At 38.1% G+C, this 18,758-nt stretch overlaps 1 protein-coding gene and 1 pseudogene across 2 annotated transcripts in view; one reads left to right on the top strand and one right to left on the bottom strand.

Moving 5' to 3' along the window:
- The first annotated feature begins 273 nt into the window (after window positions 1–273).
- Window positions 274–18,758, top strand: part of LOC139459799 (discoidin domain-containing receptor 2-like) — a 159,488-nt gene continuing 141,003 nt past the window's right edge. For both annotated transcript variants that reach the window (XM_071241478.1, XM_071241480.1), the window contains exon 1: window positions 274–566. In XM_071241478.1, coding sequence (XP_071097579.1) covers window positions 440–566 — 127 coding nt within the window. In that variant the 5' untranslated portion in view covers window positions 274–439. The remainder of the gene's footprint in view (window positions 567–18,758) is intronic.
- LOC139459368 (uncharacterized) lies at window positions 6,630–10,447 on the bottom strand (annotated as a pseudogene).

Consider the following 18,758-nt stretch of genomic DNA (forward strand, 5'->3'; position numbering starts at 1 on the left):
ACACATGGCCAGCCTGGGGGTAGTCCTGCCCTGCTATGTGTGAAAGCACTTATGAATGGGAGAAAACAAGGGGCAGCCTTTAGCACTATAATGTTAGACACAGCACAGCACCCTCACAGGGGGTTTTCCACTTAGAACAACCCACCTCCTACATTCAGCCTAGCCACATTTCCCACCTACCCCCCTTTCTCATAATGAGTCTGCCCCAGCTCCATAATGAACCTTATATTGAAAGACATTGTTGGCTGTTCCACAGTGCTCCTAGCAGGGAGAGAGGCTGAGAGGGGAGTATGCTAGCCTGCTGCCGCATGGAACGTCAGTTAACGGAGACACGGACGTCCTGCATTTGGTCTTAGATTGTGTGTGTATAAGAAGGGGACACCCTCCACATGAGGTGTGACAAAGCCAGGATTGTGTAGTTTACTAGACTTACAACATCATGGATTACACATGGACTGACATGGCTAGGAGAAAGACTGCTACATCCTTCTCTCCTCTGTCGTTACGGATGCTACTATTGCTATGGATTGTGTACACTGGATGCTACGGTGATGTTTTTGTCGCAGGTGAGTACTACCACCAGGGCCATGGTTTCTATAGAATCTTACAACCAGTGTTGGCCAGTCTTTGGCCTGTGTCTTGTGCCTCACTTTTCAGCCGTTTCTTTGATTCCTGTCAATATTCAGATGGATTTGACCAAGGATTATCCAGTCTTTGTTGTAGTGTGTGTGTGCCTCGTATCGACAGGAGACAGCCGTTCCAAGCATGTGCCACCATGGATTTTACCGCTAAATGGATTATTATGTGAATATGTCGTTACAAAGGATTAATAAAACTTCAAAGGATACATACATTCTCCTCATGGATAAGTATATGATGACATAGAATGACATATTTTTGTTAAATTTTATGGATGCACACCTTCTAATTTGCAAAATTATTTTATTTTTCTGTCCACAAATTATTCATACATTTCATATGATAAGTTTCTGATGTTTCACTGAGTCTCTAATATTCTTATGATAAAATATTTATACTTGAATATTGATCTGTTGAAAACTTATATAAATTCCTTATAATGAAGGTCCAGCATAAATCAACCCATTTTCATTATAACACACACACAAAAAAAGATGAAATGTCATTTATGAATAAAGGTCATCGTGCAGATACATGTAAATATTTATTTCAAATATTGGGGGTCGGTATAATTATTTATTTATCAATTTGTATTTTGAAGTCGGTGTAACTGAATAAATTGTTCAGTTAGGCTTTGGTGTCATGTTTCACTTGTTTTAATGACTGAATATTTAATGAGATTCGGGGGTACTCATGTATGTTAATTCGGTACATAAGTACAAGGGTGAATAATCCCAACATGCCAGGCTATAGGAAATACACAATGGAAGTGTCATATCCCCTCATAAGCCTACCTTGAATTACAAGTTACTTCAATTAGTAAAAAAATGTCTCCCCGAACAAATATACTTATTGAATGATTTTGAATCAAGAGGTGAATGCATGACAAGGTGTGTTCATTTCTTGGTCACCCCTGAAGCCGTATTCTCTCCATTCTGAAGCACGCATTATTCTCCTCTTTTAGCTTCCCCTGGGTATTTGCTCGGCCGAGGCTCGGCAGACATGCACATGTCGACCCCCATAGTATTTTCTGCTGCCGAGTTTGAGTATTTCTGTTGTGCTTTCAATTCATTTCTGGATCTTTTTAATCTCCCCATTGTACGTATTTACATTGGCACATATGAGTGTTATAATATGCATACACAACACAGTATTTGATGTCTGTGCGATCTTATAGCGGGTTATTGAGATTTATAGTCATGCTTGTGTTGTCTTCCTTTGACACCAAACCCCCATCCCATTATGATTTAAATGTTTTTTGACTTACAAATATGCAGATGTATAGCTCAAGGAACTATATTTCACATATTTTGAAGAAAAAATTATGCCAATTGTTTTGATTGAAAATATTAAATCCACTATCATTATGATATGATTTCAATTATCATGAATATATTTTGATGAACTGTAATGTGTTAGTAGTCAATTAAATTTTGCTTAAACCTTGAGCTTAAAAAAAGGTTTAATAAAATTGTTATTGATTGATTTTCTGGTGTGGAGGTATTACAATATTTGTGATGAATGATGGTATGATCAGGCAAATAGAGGATGTATTGTCATTCGGAGATTGAAAAAGACACACTTGAGTGTTGTAGCTGAATTTCTATAAGAGATAATAGCAGCAGGCCTCTTCCGAGACGTGGAGACTCCATCGTACAAGTTTTTGGAATTATTGTATTAATCTTGTCGAGTTATTGTAAATCCTTCTGATGTAGGCTGAGGGAAATGTGTGTGTTGGTTCAAGCAGTGCTCGTATCTTCCTTCTTCTGTAGCAATACTGACACCATAGTTCTATTTTTCTCAGTCCACATAACTTTAACAGGAATCTATCAGCAGAAAATGGGCTCCAACCGCTTCTTTTTCCCCGTTCTATCATACAGAAATCTGTAGAAGCTAAAAAAAGAGAAATGTAATTCTGCCACGTCAAGTCGTGGTATTACAAAATCCATTCAGATTTGCAAGTTTGAAGCTAACCAAAATTTGCTGAAATACAGTTGACACACAACAGTTAGGTATTGAGTTGGCTTGAATATTTATGAATCGAGCAGAGTGGATGTGCACTGTTTAGAACAGGCCATGTGACTAAGCTGAACGGCTCAATGCTATACAATATGCCAGTGTATGACAGATGTTCCGACTTCTCATAGTAATCCCCGCAGGAATTCTGGCCACTTTTATCAGAGTGAGCTCCGTCCTGATCCAATTATTTGTTTTTACTTTCACTGAACTCTCAGCTGTACCTCCATCTAAAACCATCCACATGGAAATTTGTTTTCAAATCCATCCAGTGAGAGATAATCCTGTCTTTCATCTCCGCTCTCCTCGCTTCTAGGAACCTCTAGGTATTCTATACTCTGGTGGTACAGATATAGAGATTATTCTACGAGCATGTGTGTTATAATGATTTACAAAAAGAGTGTCAGAATTCTTGTATTTTCTGAGCGGAAACAAGGGTAATACATGACTTTTTACATTAGTTTAGAAAAATCAGTATGACACAAATGTGAGTGTAATAATTTCTTTAATACCCATTTTTTTAAATCCTTTTGATCTCCCCTTTAGAAAAAAGCACTCATCACGACCGCTATCTTAGAAAATCTCAATTGTTGAAAGATCTTCAGCTATGATGTTGTTTCTTGTGTGACGTCATCCCGACCTTACATCACAATAAGATTCGAATGACATGAACAATACACTGGTATTGGCACAAGTGCATGTACGTTTTTTTTAACTCGGTTATTTCTAAGCCTATGAGTAATAATATAAATCCTGTTTTAGAGGAGGTCTTTCGTCTTCACTCTCCACACCTCAGGACATCTCCAGATATGCTTTGCTCTGGGTATTAAGTCTCTGTCTTCCAGTTTATGTGGAGGAAATCCTTGGTAATGCTTGTTCATACCTACATCTAGTTGTGTTTGTGCATGGATTATTTATGGATACAGAGAGTTTTCTCAGAGCTTCTTTCACAGTTTCAAGGCAGACATTGATTGAGTATGTTCAGCATAGATAAGCACAAACCTTCATTACAGTGGTGAAAGTGGATGATGCTTAGTCGCTGAAAATATATCATTTTGATAGAACCAAACAACTCCCATTTAATTTGAAAAGGAGCCCCAGTGAGATGGGAGATTCAGAAACAGTGTTTATCAAGTTAAATGTTTGTCCTCATCTAATGTTTGAAACTCACAGAGTGTTATTTAGAAGCAATTGCAATTGTATTCCTGTGAACATGAAAACGCCATCATATAGTTCCCCGTGAAGAGCAGTTGTGAAAGGATGTACAATATATTTGATTAACCATGCCACCAATTGATGCAAACTACAGGCAGCAAGGGTTCGGCTGAAACCAAAATAATGCTACTGCCGCATGGGAAGTGCCGAGAAATTATTCAGAGGTGGCAATTATCACAGAGCTCGCACAAGTCTTAAAGAGAACTCTTCAATGCACTGTGCATGACAAAATTCATTTCAAAATATTTCCATGTCAACAAAGCAGGTTATTTATAGGTATTCTTGAAGGAACTGAAGTGCATTTCCTGAGATTCATATCAAGTTCATATTGTCTTACATATTGACATGTTTACGTCGTCTGCTCGAGTACTTTCACAAGGTGTCCTGTTTTTCCTCTCATCCAGAGTATGTAGTTGTATAAAAACGAGACATTTTCCTTGATCTGCCAACCAGGTAGGGGTAAATGAGCTTATCTGTGAAGGAATGGAACTTTTTAGTAGCCTAGCAAATGGGAAAAATTCATCCAGAGAGAAAACGAATCTGGAAAAAAAATGAAATGTAACATTTGACACGCGGTACTCTCGTATTCAGAGATTTAGTACCTTTTGTCAGATAGTTTCAGACATTGTTCATTGGAAAAAAAATCTTATTAGACAACATGTTCTTATTAGAGATTGGTAACAGTAACTTTTTTCCCTTCCAATGTGTGAAATCTGCATTTCAGATGGAGTGAGGGGGTAGACTAACGCTGTGTTCTTAATAATCCTGGATTGCAATTAAGAGAGGTAGTCGAGTGGCAATGTTATTTGCTGTGCTAATCAAGTTTGCCACAAATTGCTTCACTTGACAATTTAGGCATAAACAATTGGACGATACTAAACTCCCTCTGGAGAGTGCGGGGGAATTTTGCTCTTCAGCCAAACAGTGTGTGCATGATTTAAATTCCAGCTCCCCTAGAATATTTCACCCCCTACAGACTTTAATTTTCTAAAAGTTTGGAATGCATGAAATCTCATTTTGGTCCCTGTTCTAATCAGGAAACCCAATATTAGCACACATGTCATGTGCCCAAGTCAGTGGTACTGTTAGGATTTCTAAATTTCATTTCATCCCATATTATCTTTGCTTTTTTTAAAAATGACATTATGAAATTAATTTAGAGATCAATTTTAATTTGAAGCTAAAATTTGGAAGTGAAATGGAGGTTGAAATTGGATAGCTGACATTTTCGTATATGATTATTCATAATGAAAGGTCTGGCTCACTTTGATAAACAAAAAATATGCATATATCCCGAGCCTAATAAATAACACATGAGTACGCTGATTGTAACAAATGGAGGTCACAACACTTGTGACCCAATCCCTTGTTTAGTATTTGTTGGACTGTCAAAACTGAATCAATAAAATGAAATTACCACTTGATACGAGAAACAGCTGTTGTGCCTGAGGCAATGCCCTATCTGTATATTTCATTCATAAACCAAACAGGCATTTTCCTTCAGCAATGGTGTTCAAACAGCTCCGATCTGCTCACAATGAGCCTTTCAATAACATTCCATACTCATGCACACAAATGAACAGTTAAAAAACTGTTAAGTTCTTTGATCTTTAAAGATTCCAAAACCATTTGCTGGCCTTCGGCACCATGCAGGGTTGATAAAAGCTTTGCCGTTAGTACACATAAAATACATGATGAGAAGAGAGAAAAGGTGAAAAAGCATTGGAGTGATCCTTTTGACTTGCAAAGGTGGTAAGCCTGCAACAGTTTTGATAACTGTGTACGAAGTTGACACCATCTCTAGAGGTAAAGTCCCAGAGTGGCTGTAGGTTTACACTGAATAGAGTCTATAGAAGCATGCTTTTGTATTTGATGTATTGCGCATCACTGTGCTTGTAAACATTGGACAAGCTCCGCACACTTCAAAGCTGGACAGCCTCGGAAAGTGCTGGACGTTCAATAACCTATCATGCAAATTTCATTCCCATAATCACCTGATTTTGATCGGCATCTGCTGGAGTAAGAAGAAAGGTGAAAACCTGCCCCGGCCAATCATCGATAGGCATTTTCTGATCTATAGGATTGTCAGCAGATACCGCCGCACCGCAAGGCATGCTGGTATTGATTCCCAATCGTATACATCACACGTTCCCGTAAAATTCATTTAGGAAAGTCTGGAGCGTATCTGTTTGGCTTCATTACTGACCCCTCATCCACCTTGTAAAGATTAAATTTCATTGGATATCGATTCTCTCTATGCAACCCTATACTAGGAACAGTTGAAAGTAAACCATTTTCTTAATTTTGATATTTTCTCTGGAAAAAAACACATGCAATCTGAGATGTATTGTTAATTTTTTGCTTTAAAATTTGATCCCTACGCTCACATCCACCGTTTTGAATTATCATCTAACATTTTTGCCGAGTCCAGAATAATCCAACAGACGTACAGGCCCAGGAAATTGCTAGGGAATTTCATCAACAGAGTTTAATTATTAAACAGAAACTAAATACATAGTTGATCATTTCGAACCTAGGTTGCTGCTATGCAAATCAATACTGAGGTTTGCCTGAGAGGTAAAACAAGAAATATTCTCGATATTTTATATTTCGTTGATAGTATCAAACCAGGCAAAGGTCGGCCATCATTGATTTCTCCCTGTATGTGGCATATTGAAGCAAGAATTCATTAATTCTTAACATGGTCGACTGTCTTTATTGAGGTTGAAAATATTGCATCGCGACGGGCTTCCTGTTCTTCAGAATTCCAATATATTGACTGTCATGGCAGCTTCAGCACACAGACCAGATCTGTTCGCAGCTCTCCGCCAAGTCGGCCCGCAGGGCTGATTTCCATGCAGCCTATAGTCCACAGCTTCAGTGCCCAGCATTGACTTGTCCCCACCGCTCGCATGTGTAGTGCTCTTCTGACCTGCAATGGGAAATATTGCTTAGGAGGTGTTGCATGTATTTTCTGTAATAGTTCATCTGGAAGATAAAAACCATGAGACTACCTGTCTGTATTGCATTCCAGAAAATAATCTGATTTCTTTTATTCTCTCAAGGACGTATTTTGCGGAGTTACATTGAGTTTGTATCTTCCTTAATCACTGAAGGAGTATCCCCATGGTGAGATAGTCTGAAAAAAATGAGATGGTGGCAGATCCCAAGCCTGTGCCTCTTCTGTCATGTTCCCCAGTAGCGTACACCTTATTATCAATCAAGGGGTTCTTTGATGTAAGTTTGTAGGTTAAATACAGTCTTGATGAGAACTTGCCTATCAAGGCCGTATAAGGCAATATTACTTTCGGCCTGCCATGGAGTGTGTGAATTACTGCTTCCATTTCGTCCAGGCTGATGGTTCGAAGTGAACGCTTCAGTGCAGTAGACAGTGCAACTCGCACATTGCATGTTGTGGCTAAATTAATCACAGCGCATTGATTAAGTGGAAAATGTGACTGCACCTAAGCGTGCATGGCTGCCTTTTGCATTAATCTATCAGCAGAACAATAAATTGTATCATTATTATTATAACTGCATCCTCCCAATATTTTTGTCCTATATCTCTCATTATTCAGCTGAAAAAACCCAGAACTGTTTGGACTCGTATTTTACAGTTTGACAATTTGGTGCAGCGTAGAAACGGTTGGGTACAGATTTTGTGGATGACTATGACTGATAAGTAACTAAGTATTCGTTGCAATGATTAGCAATGGTTAGTTTGGCTGCTTGTCCACACGAGACAGATGGCAAATTCCTTTCCCCCATAATGTTTAATCGGTCAGAAGGCATGCATCTTTAATGATAGCATTTGTCTCTTCATAGCTCCTCTTCCACTCGACAGACCCCCCTGTAGACCAACAAAATGTTTAATGGGAAGGACATTGCCAACTGGAAAACTGTAAATGTAATCTTTTGTTCAAAAGGAAAATTTGAATCACAATCAAATCTGGATCAAAGTTGAACAGAGCCTCACTGTTTCATCGCAGGAATTCCACGCTGGCGATAGTGGAGATACGATTTGGTGAAATGACGATAGTGGAGATAGGAAGCAGATAGACTGATCCATAGACAAGATAGTGTTGATTGATTTAGATGCAATATTTGATAACAATCTATCAATTACCATCTTAATTTATCTGACTGGATGTGAAACAATATATTTAGTATACCTTGGTATTTTGTGATAACACATTTTTGTAAATGTTTGTATATTAGAATTGAGGCACAATTACTTAATGTTTAAAATATGTGGTTCTGATTAGCGTTTCTAGAAATTCTCTCAATTAATTTATTCCAGCTGTGATCGTACATGGAAGAGACTACACTTTCTTTTGATATGCACGCTTCCTATGTGGATTCTCCCCAGGGAGTTCAGGAACCTGAATCTGATCTTCTGGGGGAGGGGTTGGGGGGGGAGCTGGGTTGCACACTTAGCTGATAAGTATGATGGGTAATTATGTAGTCATGTCAGGTGACCTACTGAGAAGATGTCCTTTTCGTTAAGTTATTATGCCAGAGTCGACATTTGATATGCGTTATGTCAAGGAGGATGTGAAATTAGTGATGGCACTTGTTGGAGCAATCAGAGATAAAGCGGCCACCTACTGGTCTATAGGGTGGTCTGGGATGAACCAGCACAGGAACCACTGGAGCAGGATTAAGGTAGAGGAGGGCAGTAAGATAGCCCATGGTCAGAATGCCAACTGCCATATTTTGCGATAACTTATCTGTAAATTCTCCCCTTGAGAAGACCCCCATCATTTGTGAAATAGTTTATTGTGGATGATGTTACTGGTGGCTAGGTGTTGCATGTTACGAAGGCATTATGGTCTCAGAAACATTTGTCTTCCTACATAATATTTGACAGCATAATCGATAATAAATAGTGCGAGGCTAGAACACTGCTAAATTTTACGTCTGTGTTTTCATAATATGCTGTGGTGTGCAGTTTGAAGGACGGATTGGACGCTTCAGGTTAAACTTACTTATTTTACTTCAATTCTTTTTAGGCATTTTTCTATGATTCATACATTTGGTTCTATATTTAAAAAATAGATAACTGTATCATTTCCATAGTTCCATAAATACACTCACATAATGCCGTGTTCCTGTTCTCCAACATGATTGTGCTACTGAATATTTTATCATGATGACACAATGGTGAATTTGTCGAACGTTATTGATACGATTCTACATTTATGGTCCCCGGCTTAGACACGAGCCTCCTTAAATCCCCCCATTTTTACAAAACACTTCTCGGGTTATTGAGGCTGACGCACTGGTCAAATGATCCTGTCATTGTTGACTAACCATTCAAGGTCTTTGTGGTGGAAAGCGATCATATTTTTACTTGTCTGGAATAAAATAAAACCTTGTCCATGGTTGAAAGGAACTGAAATTGTGTATAAAATAACAAAATGGATCACTTTTATGGTGATATTCTCCTAGCAACTGATCAAAAGAACTCCCCATGTGTGAGAATTGGCTCACACTACAATACCTGCTAAAACTGTTTCAAGGGGATCCCGTATCGCCTTGGTTTCACCATACACTATGCTCTGTTTTTCTTTGTCGATTAGGAAGGACGAAATTCTTGCCCGATTCTAATGATCACTCCAGTCGCGTCTTTAACAAAGAGATTCTGGGTCTAACTGATTAACTCGGTTCCTTTGTTGTCTGTTAGCCGGATAGCAGTCCATGTAGCCGTGAAAAGACTGTTCTAGGATAAACGGTGTTTGGAGATATTCCGTGATAAATCATCCCTAGCCCTTTTTGATCAGACTCTTTTTGAATAATTATTCCAGAGGGTTAAATTTTATGAAACAGTTTTTGCTCAAACAATGACAGGTGTGCAGTTAAAAGGATTAATGCTGTGAGTTATTATTCAGATGCAAATTTTCAAAATGGATTAAAATTTGGATCGATGCCATTGTGTTTCTGTGAATCATGGCATTAGAGTCTGGTACTTTAGAATACTTTTAATTCTGTAATTGTATGCTAAATTTTGATTATGACTGAAATATATGTTATGCATAAAGATGGCTATGATTAAGACTATGTAGAGTTGCTGGATAGCTGTAATTTGGCTGTGAAGAGGTAAATCCTATTGGTGTCTGCTTCTTGGTATTGTTGTGACTGTTAATTGTTATGGATGATACTTGCTAAACGAGGAGACATACTCTCCATGAAGCGCTACATTGGATATGTTCTAAACCTATGCCATCTAATCATCGAAACTGGAGATGCGTATTATCAAAGACCGAGCAGTGATGCTGTTATCTGCTCATCTGTTCCGTCAAATACCTATCTCTGTGTATCTGTAAGTCGTGACATTGCGTATTATCGCTGACATGGCAGCCAGAAAATCCAAGTTCCCATTGTCAGCCATCTTGGAATGATCAATGAGGGATCTACGCACTCACTTTTCTTGCCATCATCATTTTTCACAGGAGTTCCTCCCTCCTTTGGAAGTCGTCCATTATTGAATTTCCTGTCATGCCTCCTCCTTCTCCCCAGGTTCCCCATCCTGCGGAAGTAGGTACCCCCTCCCACCCAACTCTCCACAGTGCGGCATCAACAGCTCACTCCCCCTCCCAACTCGTCACAGACCTGCATCAACCACCAAAAGCTCCCTCCCATCACCTCCCCCATCACCTTGGCGCAAGCTTAATGCTTTAACTTCAGATTGATTCTTGACACATCCAGTCATCATTATCAAATTTCCCACAAAAACTATATCCACCCTAAGCTTCCCTTGTTGAGCCACTTGCAGGGGTTTAGAGACTGGTGCCACACACCTCCTGGAGTGTCGTCAGTCCTGCTACTGATGATAAATGGGGTCATCCAACTCCAGTTTGTGGTTGCAGGTCGTGACAGGTGACACTTCCAGACAAACCATCGCAGAATATATTGGCACGATTGAAATATAATATCAACATGATAAAATGCAAACATAATTAGGACAAGACCACTGCAACTATTATTTCACTTTAGACAGTCTTAGGAACCCTGTTGTTCAAGATAGTATTTGTTGGCCTAAAATGTACAAACATATTTTTATTGAGATTTATGTATATATTATTTTTAGTTTAATAGTACATTTATTTGTAAGTTATATATCATTTTGTTTTGTATGTCATAATGCCATAATGATTAAATATGTCGATAAGATAAGATAAGATAAGATACGATAAATTTATTGCAAGAAACAGTCCATTTTGAACAGAGGCAATTTTGTACACATACACATAATCAATTGACATAAACACACACACACACACACACACACACACACACACACACACACACACACACACACACACACACACACACACACAGTGTTGCTGTTATATGTACAAAAATATTAGTTATGTCTGTACCCTGTCCCAATTGGGTGGTTTGTGGGATTAATTGTATTGCTTCCTCTTATTAGATGGTTTTGATGCTAATGTACAATGCTGTTGTGAATAATGAATGTTTTATGTTAATTCATAGTACCGAAAGTTATAAATGGATGCTAGTTACAAAGTCAATACTGCCCCATTATTGAGAGTAATTTATGCACTTTAGTACAGAACAGTGATAATTATAATGACATTACAGACTTGTATCCTCCAAGCATGACTCAAGAGTTAACATGATGATGTGAGAAAATATTTCCTGCTAAGGACGGTTAACAACTATCCATCATTCAAGGGAATAATTGGTAAATGGACAGTTTCCTTATAAATTGGTGATCGCTTCGCCTTGAGCTGTTAAGAACATATTCTGTTGCGTTTCACGATGGCACTACCCTGAGGGCTTGTCAGAGAGAATAAAAAAAACAATAATTAACAGTCTAGTAGTGTAACATGACCCAACTTGGTGCCAATTATTTGAGATCACTTTAATGTACTGTGATTGTCATAATGAGGCATTTCTGAAAACCATCAACTCAAATTTGTACCATAACACTAAACAGGGTGGCCTTTGTTGCTGATGATGTTCTCTGACATCACACAATGAAACCAACACATTGTCTTGGTTGTATTCCACACACAAAATTTTGATCACCCACCCAACGTCTGGATCAGATTTTTTGGAAGACTTGCACAAATCTCTAAGACAATAATCATTAGTTTAATTCATAAAATAAGTTGTCCCTATTAGAGACTGGAGTCCTCACTGTCCACATATGTAGACTTGCCTATTAGGAGGATAGAATTACTACACGTTCATGGACTTTTCTTTCAGTAGCGCCTTGGAGCAAGGCTAACATTTTGGTCACTTAAGAAATTATTGAACATGTGCCTTCCTTCATGGAGTGTTGTCGTGAAAAGTGTTTGCTCACTCTCGCTCCACACCTAAGACAGGGAATATAGATTCCCCATGTGTGAAGTCCATCCCCGTTGCAATATTGCGAACATGTAAACCGTCACGGCTACTCTGTTGGGAGATTCTGAGGTGGGACTTGACAGTGGATGATGGTGACCCACCAGCAGTGACAGGCTGCCACTCAAACCACTGATGCCGCTGTCCCTACTTGATAATGATTGGCCAAATTGCTTATAGTTCCTGAGGAAGTGCCTCATTTTCGGTGACACATTTTGATTGGCTATTTCCTCTGTATCTTGTCCCATATACTGAGCCCGCGATACGTATGTCTGGTAATCCTGGTAAATCAAATAATGACAGTAATCTCCGCAACCTGACATTATCCAAATTCATGAAATATCATTCAGAAGGAACTATCCTCTTTCTATTTTCAGTTCAATATATGACCCCAAAAAAATATGAATTATAATTTGAAATAAAAATTCATGATCTGTGATAGCTTCAAGCTAAATGATTTTCCAAATGTCATCATCAGTTATAGAGGAAATCTTGTACATTTGATGAAGCAAATTACCAGAGCGAAGGTCAAGACATTTAATTATTTCTCTATCTAAATAAATGCCCCTAATCAAATAAGTTTGGAGTTTCGTTTGAAGGCATAGAAAATCTCTATTTGTCTACATAGTCACATGTTATTTTGTTCTCAAAAATCAAAAGAAAGTATTTCAGGAAATATTTTTTTTCCCCGAAATCCTCTGTCCTGATGGTTAATTAAGCAATCACAAAGGTCATTGTAGCAGCTGAAGGATAGAGATCTTACATGGAGGCAGAGACAAAATTTTAGCAGTTAATGGCTCTAAGACAGGAGATTTAGACAAAACGTCAAAATCAATAATTGTGGGGTTTGATGGTAGCCTCTGGCCAAAGTCTTATTATGCAAAGACGAGGGCCTGTCAATGACACCAGGCCTGCACAATGACTGCAAGGAACAAGACGTCAGTGTCTGGTGGAAGGAGAAATCGGTGAGAAAATAGGCAGATTGGACCCCTAAAGGGGTTGTGATAAATCACTCGCAATTGTAATTTAGTTTCAAATCAATTGCAAACACTCATTGTTTTTAGTCTTTAATCAAAGCTGAACTTTTGAAATTAATGTTTAAACTGTTTTTTTATATACAAGTTTGGAGTTCTTATTATATGAATTATTCCAGATTTGAGGTATTTTGTATGACATTTGTATCAGAATATTTCAAATCCATCATGGGTTTGACGTCACTGAAAATAACAGAAAACAATGCTAGAAAATAATACATTTAGAAGAAGATTTTGGGATCTTAGCCCCATATAAAATGAGTAAAATCATATACTCAAGTTCATTGTCACAATGTGGAATTAATTCATCCGAAACATATTTCCCAAAGAGCAATATAACCTGGATATGGTTCAATACATGTGTGGCTCAGTGTCCCTTTATTTGGCGGAGACAAATGAATATCGCTTACTACACATTTTCTTTGTGATGGCAGAAATCATTTCCGTTATCCAATATGCCCCACATGCTGAGCTATTTTCATATCCAGTTCACTTTATTCAATAATTCAACAATTATTGATTTTGTTAATTGAATGACACAGATACATGCATTATTGAACACATGTTTCTTGTGAACCACTCTTACCCCCAGACATGCAGGAATCGGGAGTGTAAAACCTGATCTATCTTTTACACCGTATTAACGAAGGAAACAAACAGAGTGTCAGTTTTGGAGGATGTAATTAGCAGCTGTTAATAGTGTTACTAAATTATGCATGTAATCCAGTAGTTGTGGTAACTGTAATGTCAGCTTGTATATAGCACACGATCTTCATCAATAAGATCAATATTTAGAAATGCTGGATGTAAAAACTGATAATTTCCTATTAGTATTGGTGAGATACTTGGTTTCAATTCTTTTCTTGTGGTGAAGAATTTCATGATCAGCAAATGAAGGCATTTATTCTAAGCTGTAGTTTGTTATCATAATCAGTTATGGATTGGCACATTACTCCTTTGGCTGGCTGGAAACCAATGGGTTTGTTTGAAAATCGAAACTCAATTTTGTGTCCTTTAAGTCGTCAATACCTGTGTTAGTGATCTCGTCACTACCAAGCGACCACAGGCAGGTTGTGAGTCATCCGTTAGGACTTGTCATTCTATTAAAGGGGAAGTGTACACGCAAAAATCACTTTCTTTCTTTTTCTAATCAAAACGCAATTTTAGAATTAGTTAGTATCTGTGTTTGAAAATATACACTCATTTTTTTCACAGTGAAAGTAGGAAGCTCACAATAGTGTGAAAGTGATATGCCGTTATGAGGCCTTCGTTTTACGAGCGAAATGGGCCTGAGTTATCCCCCTTAGATTATGACGTAATTGGTGCCAATTCAACTGGGTCCCTGTCTATTCTCAACGCAAAAGTTATCAAGGACCAGTTTGCGGTAAAACAACATGGTCTACGACACACTCCGGCGCAGTGGTGACTCAGCATAACACAATTCTGGCTGGCATCTGAGAGTGCTAGAATCACAAAACTGTACCTACACCACGTGAAGCGGCTCTAACAAAGCATGATGACGTCATAATGTTTATCAATTGGCACCAATGACGTCATATTGCAAGGGGCATAAGCCATGGTGTTTTTGTTATGGAAATAGAACACTTGGTAAATGTGAAAAATATAAATCGTTTTAGTGCAATAAATATGTTAATTAAATATGATGTTTTTATATTTTTGTCTATGACACTTCTATGTTAACACTTTTAATGTGGAAAAAGTACAAGAAAAAATGGTTCATTTCCGTGTGAACTTGCCCTTTAAGGTAGGGTCCACAATGATTAATACTGTCACAGGCCTTCAGTCTCTGTATGCAAATTATCTACAATGCTTTCGAAGCGGCTGTGCAGACAATCGTGAAAGGCTCTCGAGCCAAGCGCTGGACCACTGATCCATGAACTGATGAGGAGACGGATGCCAACCCCTGCCGTAAACTACAAGCAGGAGTGTTTATGTTGCCTGTAGAATTCATCACACCAATCATGTGCATGTTTCCAAAATATAATTTTGAATGAAGTTATGGTGACCATGCCGTCGTCCATTGTGAAATGGTCTGCTGAAGTCTTTGAAGTGTAATAGGGGCCGTGAGACATGATTAGATCATCCACATCCTCCACCATTTGGCAACTTCTGATGACCTTTTAAAATCTTTTTGTTTGAACATTATTCAATATTTGTTGTTCACTGACATTCATCAAAGTGTAAACATTTTCTCAATTAACGATTTATTAACTCCTTAAACAAGATAGGAACTTAATTGTCTTTTGATGGTGTCGATGATGAAGCTAGGAAGCATAATGAAGCCAGCTTTTAAGGAAAACCGATAAGATGCATATTTTTTTTGTATTTAATAAATATTCATAAGAACACTGCACTAGTGCACTGGTAAAGAAATTAAAGCTATCACTTGATATTTATTAATGATTAAGTATAAGAAAGTGATAAAAATACTTGAAAAAAATCATGTCGAAAACAGCTGTTCGAGAGAAACTGAACTATGTTTTTGCACTTGTTAGTATCGAGACAAAAACTAAAACGTTAAAAAGGCCATATTTAGATTTGGGCCACCCCCTAGTGGTTGAGTCACCCACAAACAGCTGCAAAGAGAAGCAGTGATATTGACTTATGCACTCCCTTGGGTATATGAACTGAAAGAATTGGGCAGCTAACGAATTGGTCGAGAGTGCTTCCTCAATAGACAGATGACTGTGTGTTTTAGAGACCCCAAGAGGGGGACCTGCTTGTGTAGGAATTGTTATTATTGTTGTACATGGTTGTCTCTGGACTTGTGATCCTGCAACTGTTGTATAATTGAAATAGCCCACTGGGATGTTCATGTCATGCCATGGGACATATGTAATGCTAAAGTTGATAGGCTACGCATCCTCATCAGGATGTGTCACACAAGATCGCTATTCCATCATTCAGAAATAGGCACTTTTTCCCTAGACATTGTCTGGGAATAGAGTTCATCAGTATTTAGTGTTAATGATTCAACATATAGCTATGAAATATTCAGACATCAACATTCTGGTCATTGTTTTTCGGTTCTGGCGTTAAGGGCACCAGTTTGATTTCCTGAAATATGAACCTTTCTGACTTCAGTATTGAGCTGAAACAAAATAATTTAGGATATTGGATATTAAGATTTCAATTTATGGATTTTAAAGGTCAAATCAATTAAATATTAATTTGATATTAATTGAAACAGCCTAACATTTTCTCAATAACCACCTATGTACATAAAAACTTGAATGTGGGCTATATCAGGACTGCCTTCATTTTCAGACAAGTTTTTAATAGTGTACCTAATATAAAAAGTGTTGTTCCCACTGACAGACTTACCCGTGAAGATTCAGTTTTCAGCAATCATTTTTTCTAATTTGGTTGATGAAGTCATTGTATCACAGTTGTGTAGATCGATGCTCATGACATCAATCATTGGATTGTCTGGTACAGACTTGATTATTTACAGACCGCTGGCATATAGGTAGCTGGAATATTGCTGAGTGCGGTGTTAAACAAACAGATTTGTATGACTTAAAAAGTTTCTGTAAAAACAAATGTGTTAATTTGTTGTAACTTTGGGGCAAATCTTCATGCTAAATGCAAAGTTTCTCCATGTCTTTAAATGGTTCAACATTCCAACTGTGTATCCAGGGATTGTATGTGACATCTTTGTAAGAGAAGAGATCAGACAGTGAGCATCAAAGGAGATCCCAAAACAAAATTCTAGTGTAATTACTTAATTAATTCACCACTCAGTTTAATTAGAACAAATTGTATCAACACCCCGGTCTCCAATGCTGAGCCTGGCATGAGATTATACAGCAAACCAATATAAATAAGTGCCATTAGCATCATCACGATGGCTAATTCAGTCCACAACATGACTGAGCATGGAAAGTGTGAAATAAATGCCTATCTTCCCATGTCACTGCGATTCACCTGCCTGGCGAAAAGGAATCCTGGGTCCGTTCAAACAAATTAACTGTCTTTACTGCTGAAAGGTTAAAAAGATTGGCAACCTGAACATGACTGGACATAAATTTGGGATGGCTTTGCCAATATCGACAGTCCACACGGGTAAGTTGGACGACAGTGTGTGTGTGGTAGGGTGCCCACGATCACATCAACAAATAAAACGTATCAGGGGTCAACAGAGATTCTTTATTAAACACAGGCCTGTGATACGGGTGTGCCATGCAAAATTCTCACTTTGAAAACATATCCATCTGTCGTATGGCTTGATCAAATGAATAGTGAAAGACCTGGCTACAAAATTTGAGCTGTTGTAGATCTGTGCCTCAGCTATCTCTATTTTTCCCACTAAGTGGATAAACTTGATGTTTTATTTTGTAAGTCGTGGAATCTTATTGAAGATATTTTTGGCTACAAAATTTTAGCTGTTGTAGATCTGTGCCTTAGCTATCTCCAGCTCTCCTAAGTGGATAAACTTGATGTTTTATTTTGTAAGTCATAGGATCTCGAAGAAGATGTTTTGGAATAGCATATAGTCTGTCCTGATTTACCTCTATTTGGGGGGACGAGATGGATGATGGAGAAATACCTCATCAGGTTTCACGTTTGTTTCCATCGATTCAGATCTTCCAAGTAGATCTGATCAGGAGTCTATTTCCTTTTATAACTGTACAGCTTCTATAGCCAGTGGAGCCCCTGATGAATGAAGCAGACACTTTTTAAAGCCTAGAAATTGTCTCCTTTCCTCTTTGTTATCGTGAAATCCATTGAAGAGATCGCAGACCTTTAGCAGACCTTTCATGAAAAGCAGACAAGTAACTCCTTAGTGATGAACGGTCTCTCTTCCTGCCCGGTGATCCTCTCTCACTGAGGTAAAGTACGTCTCAGTTGGCAGCATCAGCAACTTAGAAATACAAAAATGAAGAAGGTGTAAGAAGTTGCCCCTAACCCTCCCATTCCTTGGTATATAATGCTCAAAACAGTCAGACACCCATTGAAGATGTTGGGGATAAACAGCACACACTCCAGGAAGGTTTGTGGTTGTATAAATCGGATAGCTTTGAGGAATTTTTAAAACGACATAATTAGCATCATTTAAAGAAGGACAAAGTTTGTTTTAGATGGTGCCATAGCTTCTTTGTTTGTGGATTGATTTTATCGCTATTTATTTATGAACATTATGAAAAATGGTATGGAAAGAAAACAGAAAAACAATATTTCCTGTTTTTGTATTGCTTTTATTGACATTTTATTGAGTTTTATAAATATATTGGTTGAAAAATAACATCCATGTTTATTTTTCCATTGTTGTTATTGAAAAATAAATATGAGCTGAAGAGGGGAATGTAAGCTGGGGACATGAGTGAGTGAGTGAGTTGGGTTTAACGCCGCTTTTAACAGTATTCCAGTTATATCACGGCATGTCAGCTTAATGTGGGAGGAAAGCCTGAAGTGATGCAGGTCTCAGACGTTTACCACTTCGGTGAAACCCACGAGCAC

Source organism: Haliotis cracherodii, unplaced genomic scaffold, assembly GCF_022045235.1.
Source record: "Haliotis cracherodii isolate W230 unplaced genomic scaffold, xgHalCrac1.p SCAF_13, whole genome shotgun sequence".
In the NCBI taxonomy this organism is placed as follows: domain Eukaryota; kingdom Metazoa; phylum Mollusca; class Gastropoda; order Lepetellida; family Haliotidae; genus Haliotis; species Haliotis cracherodii.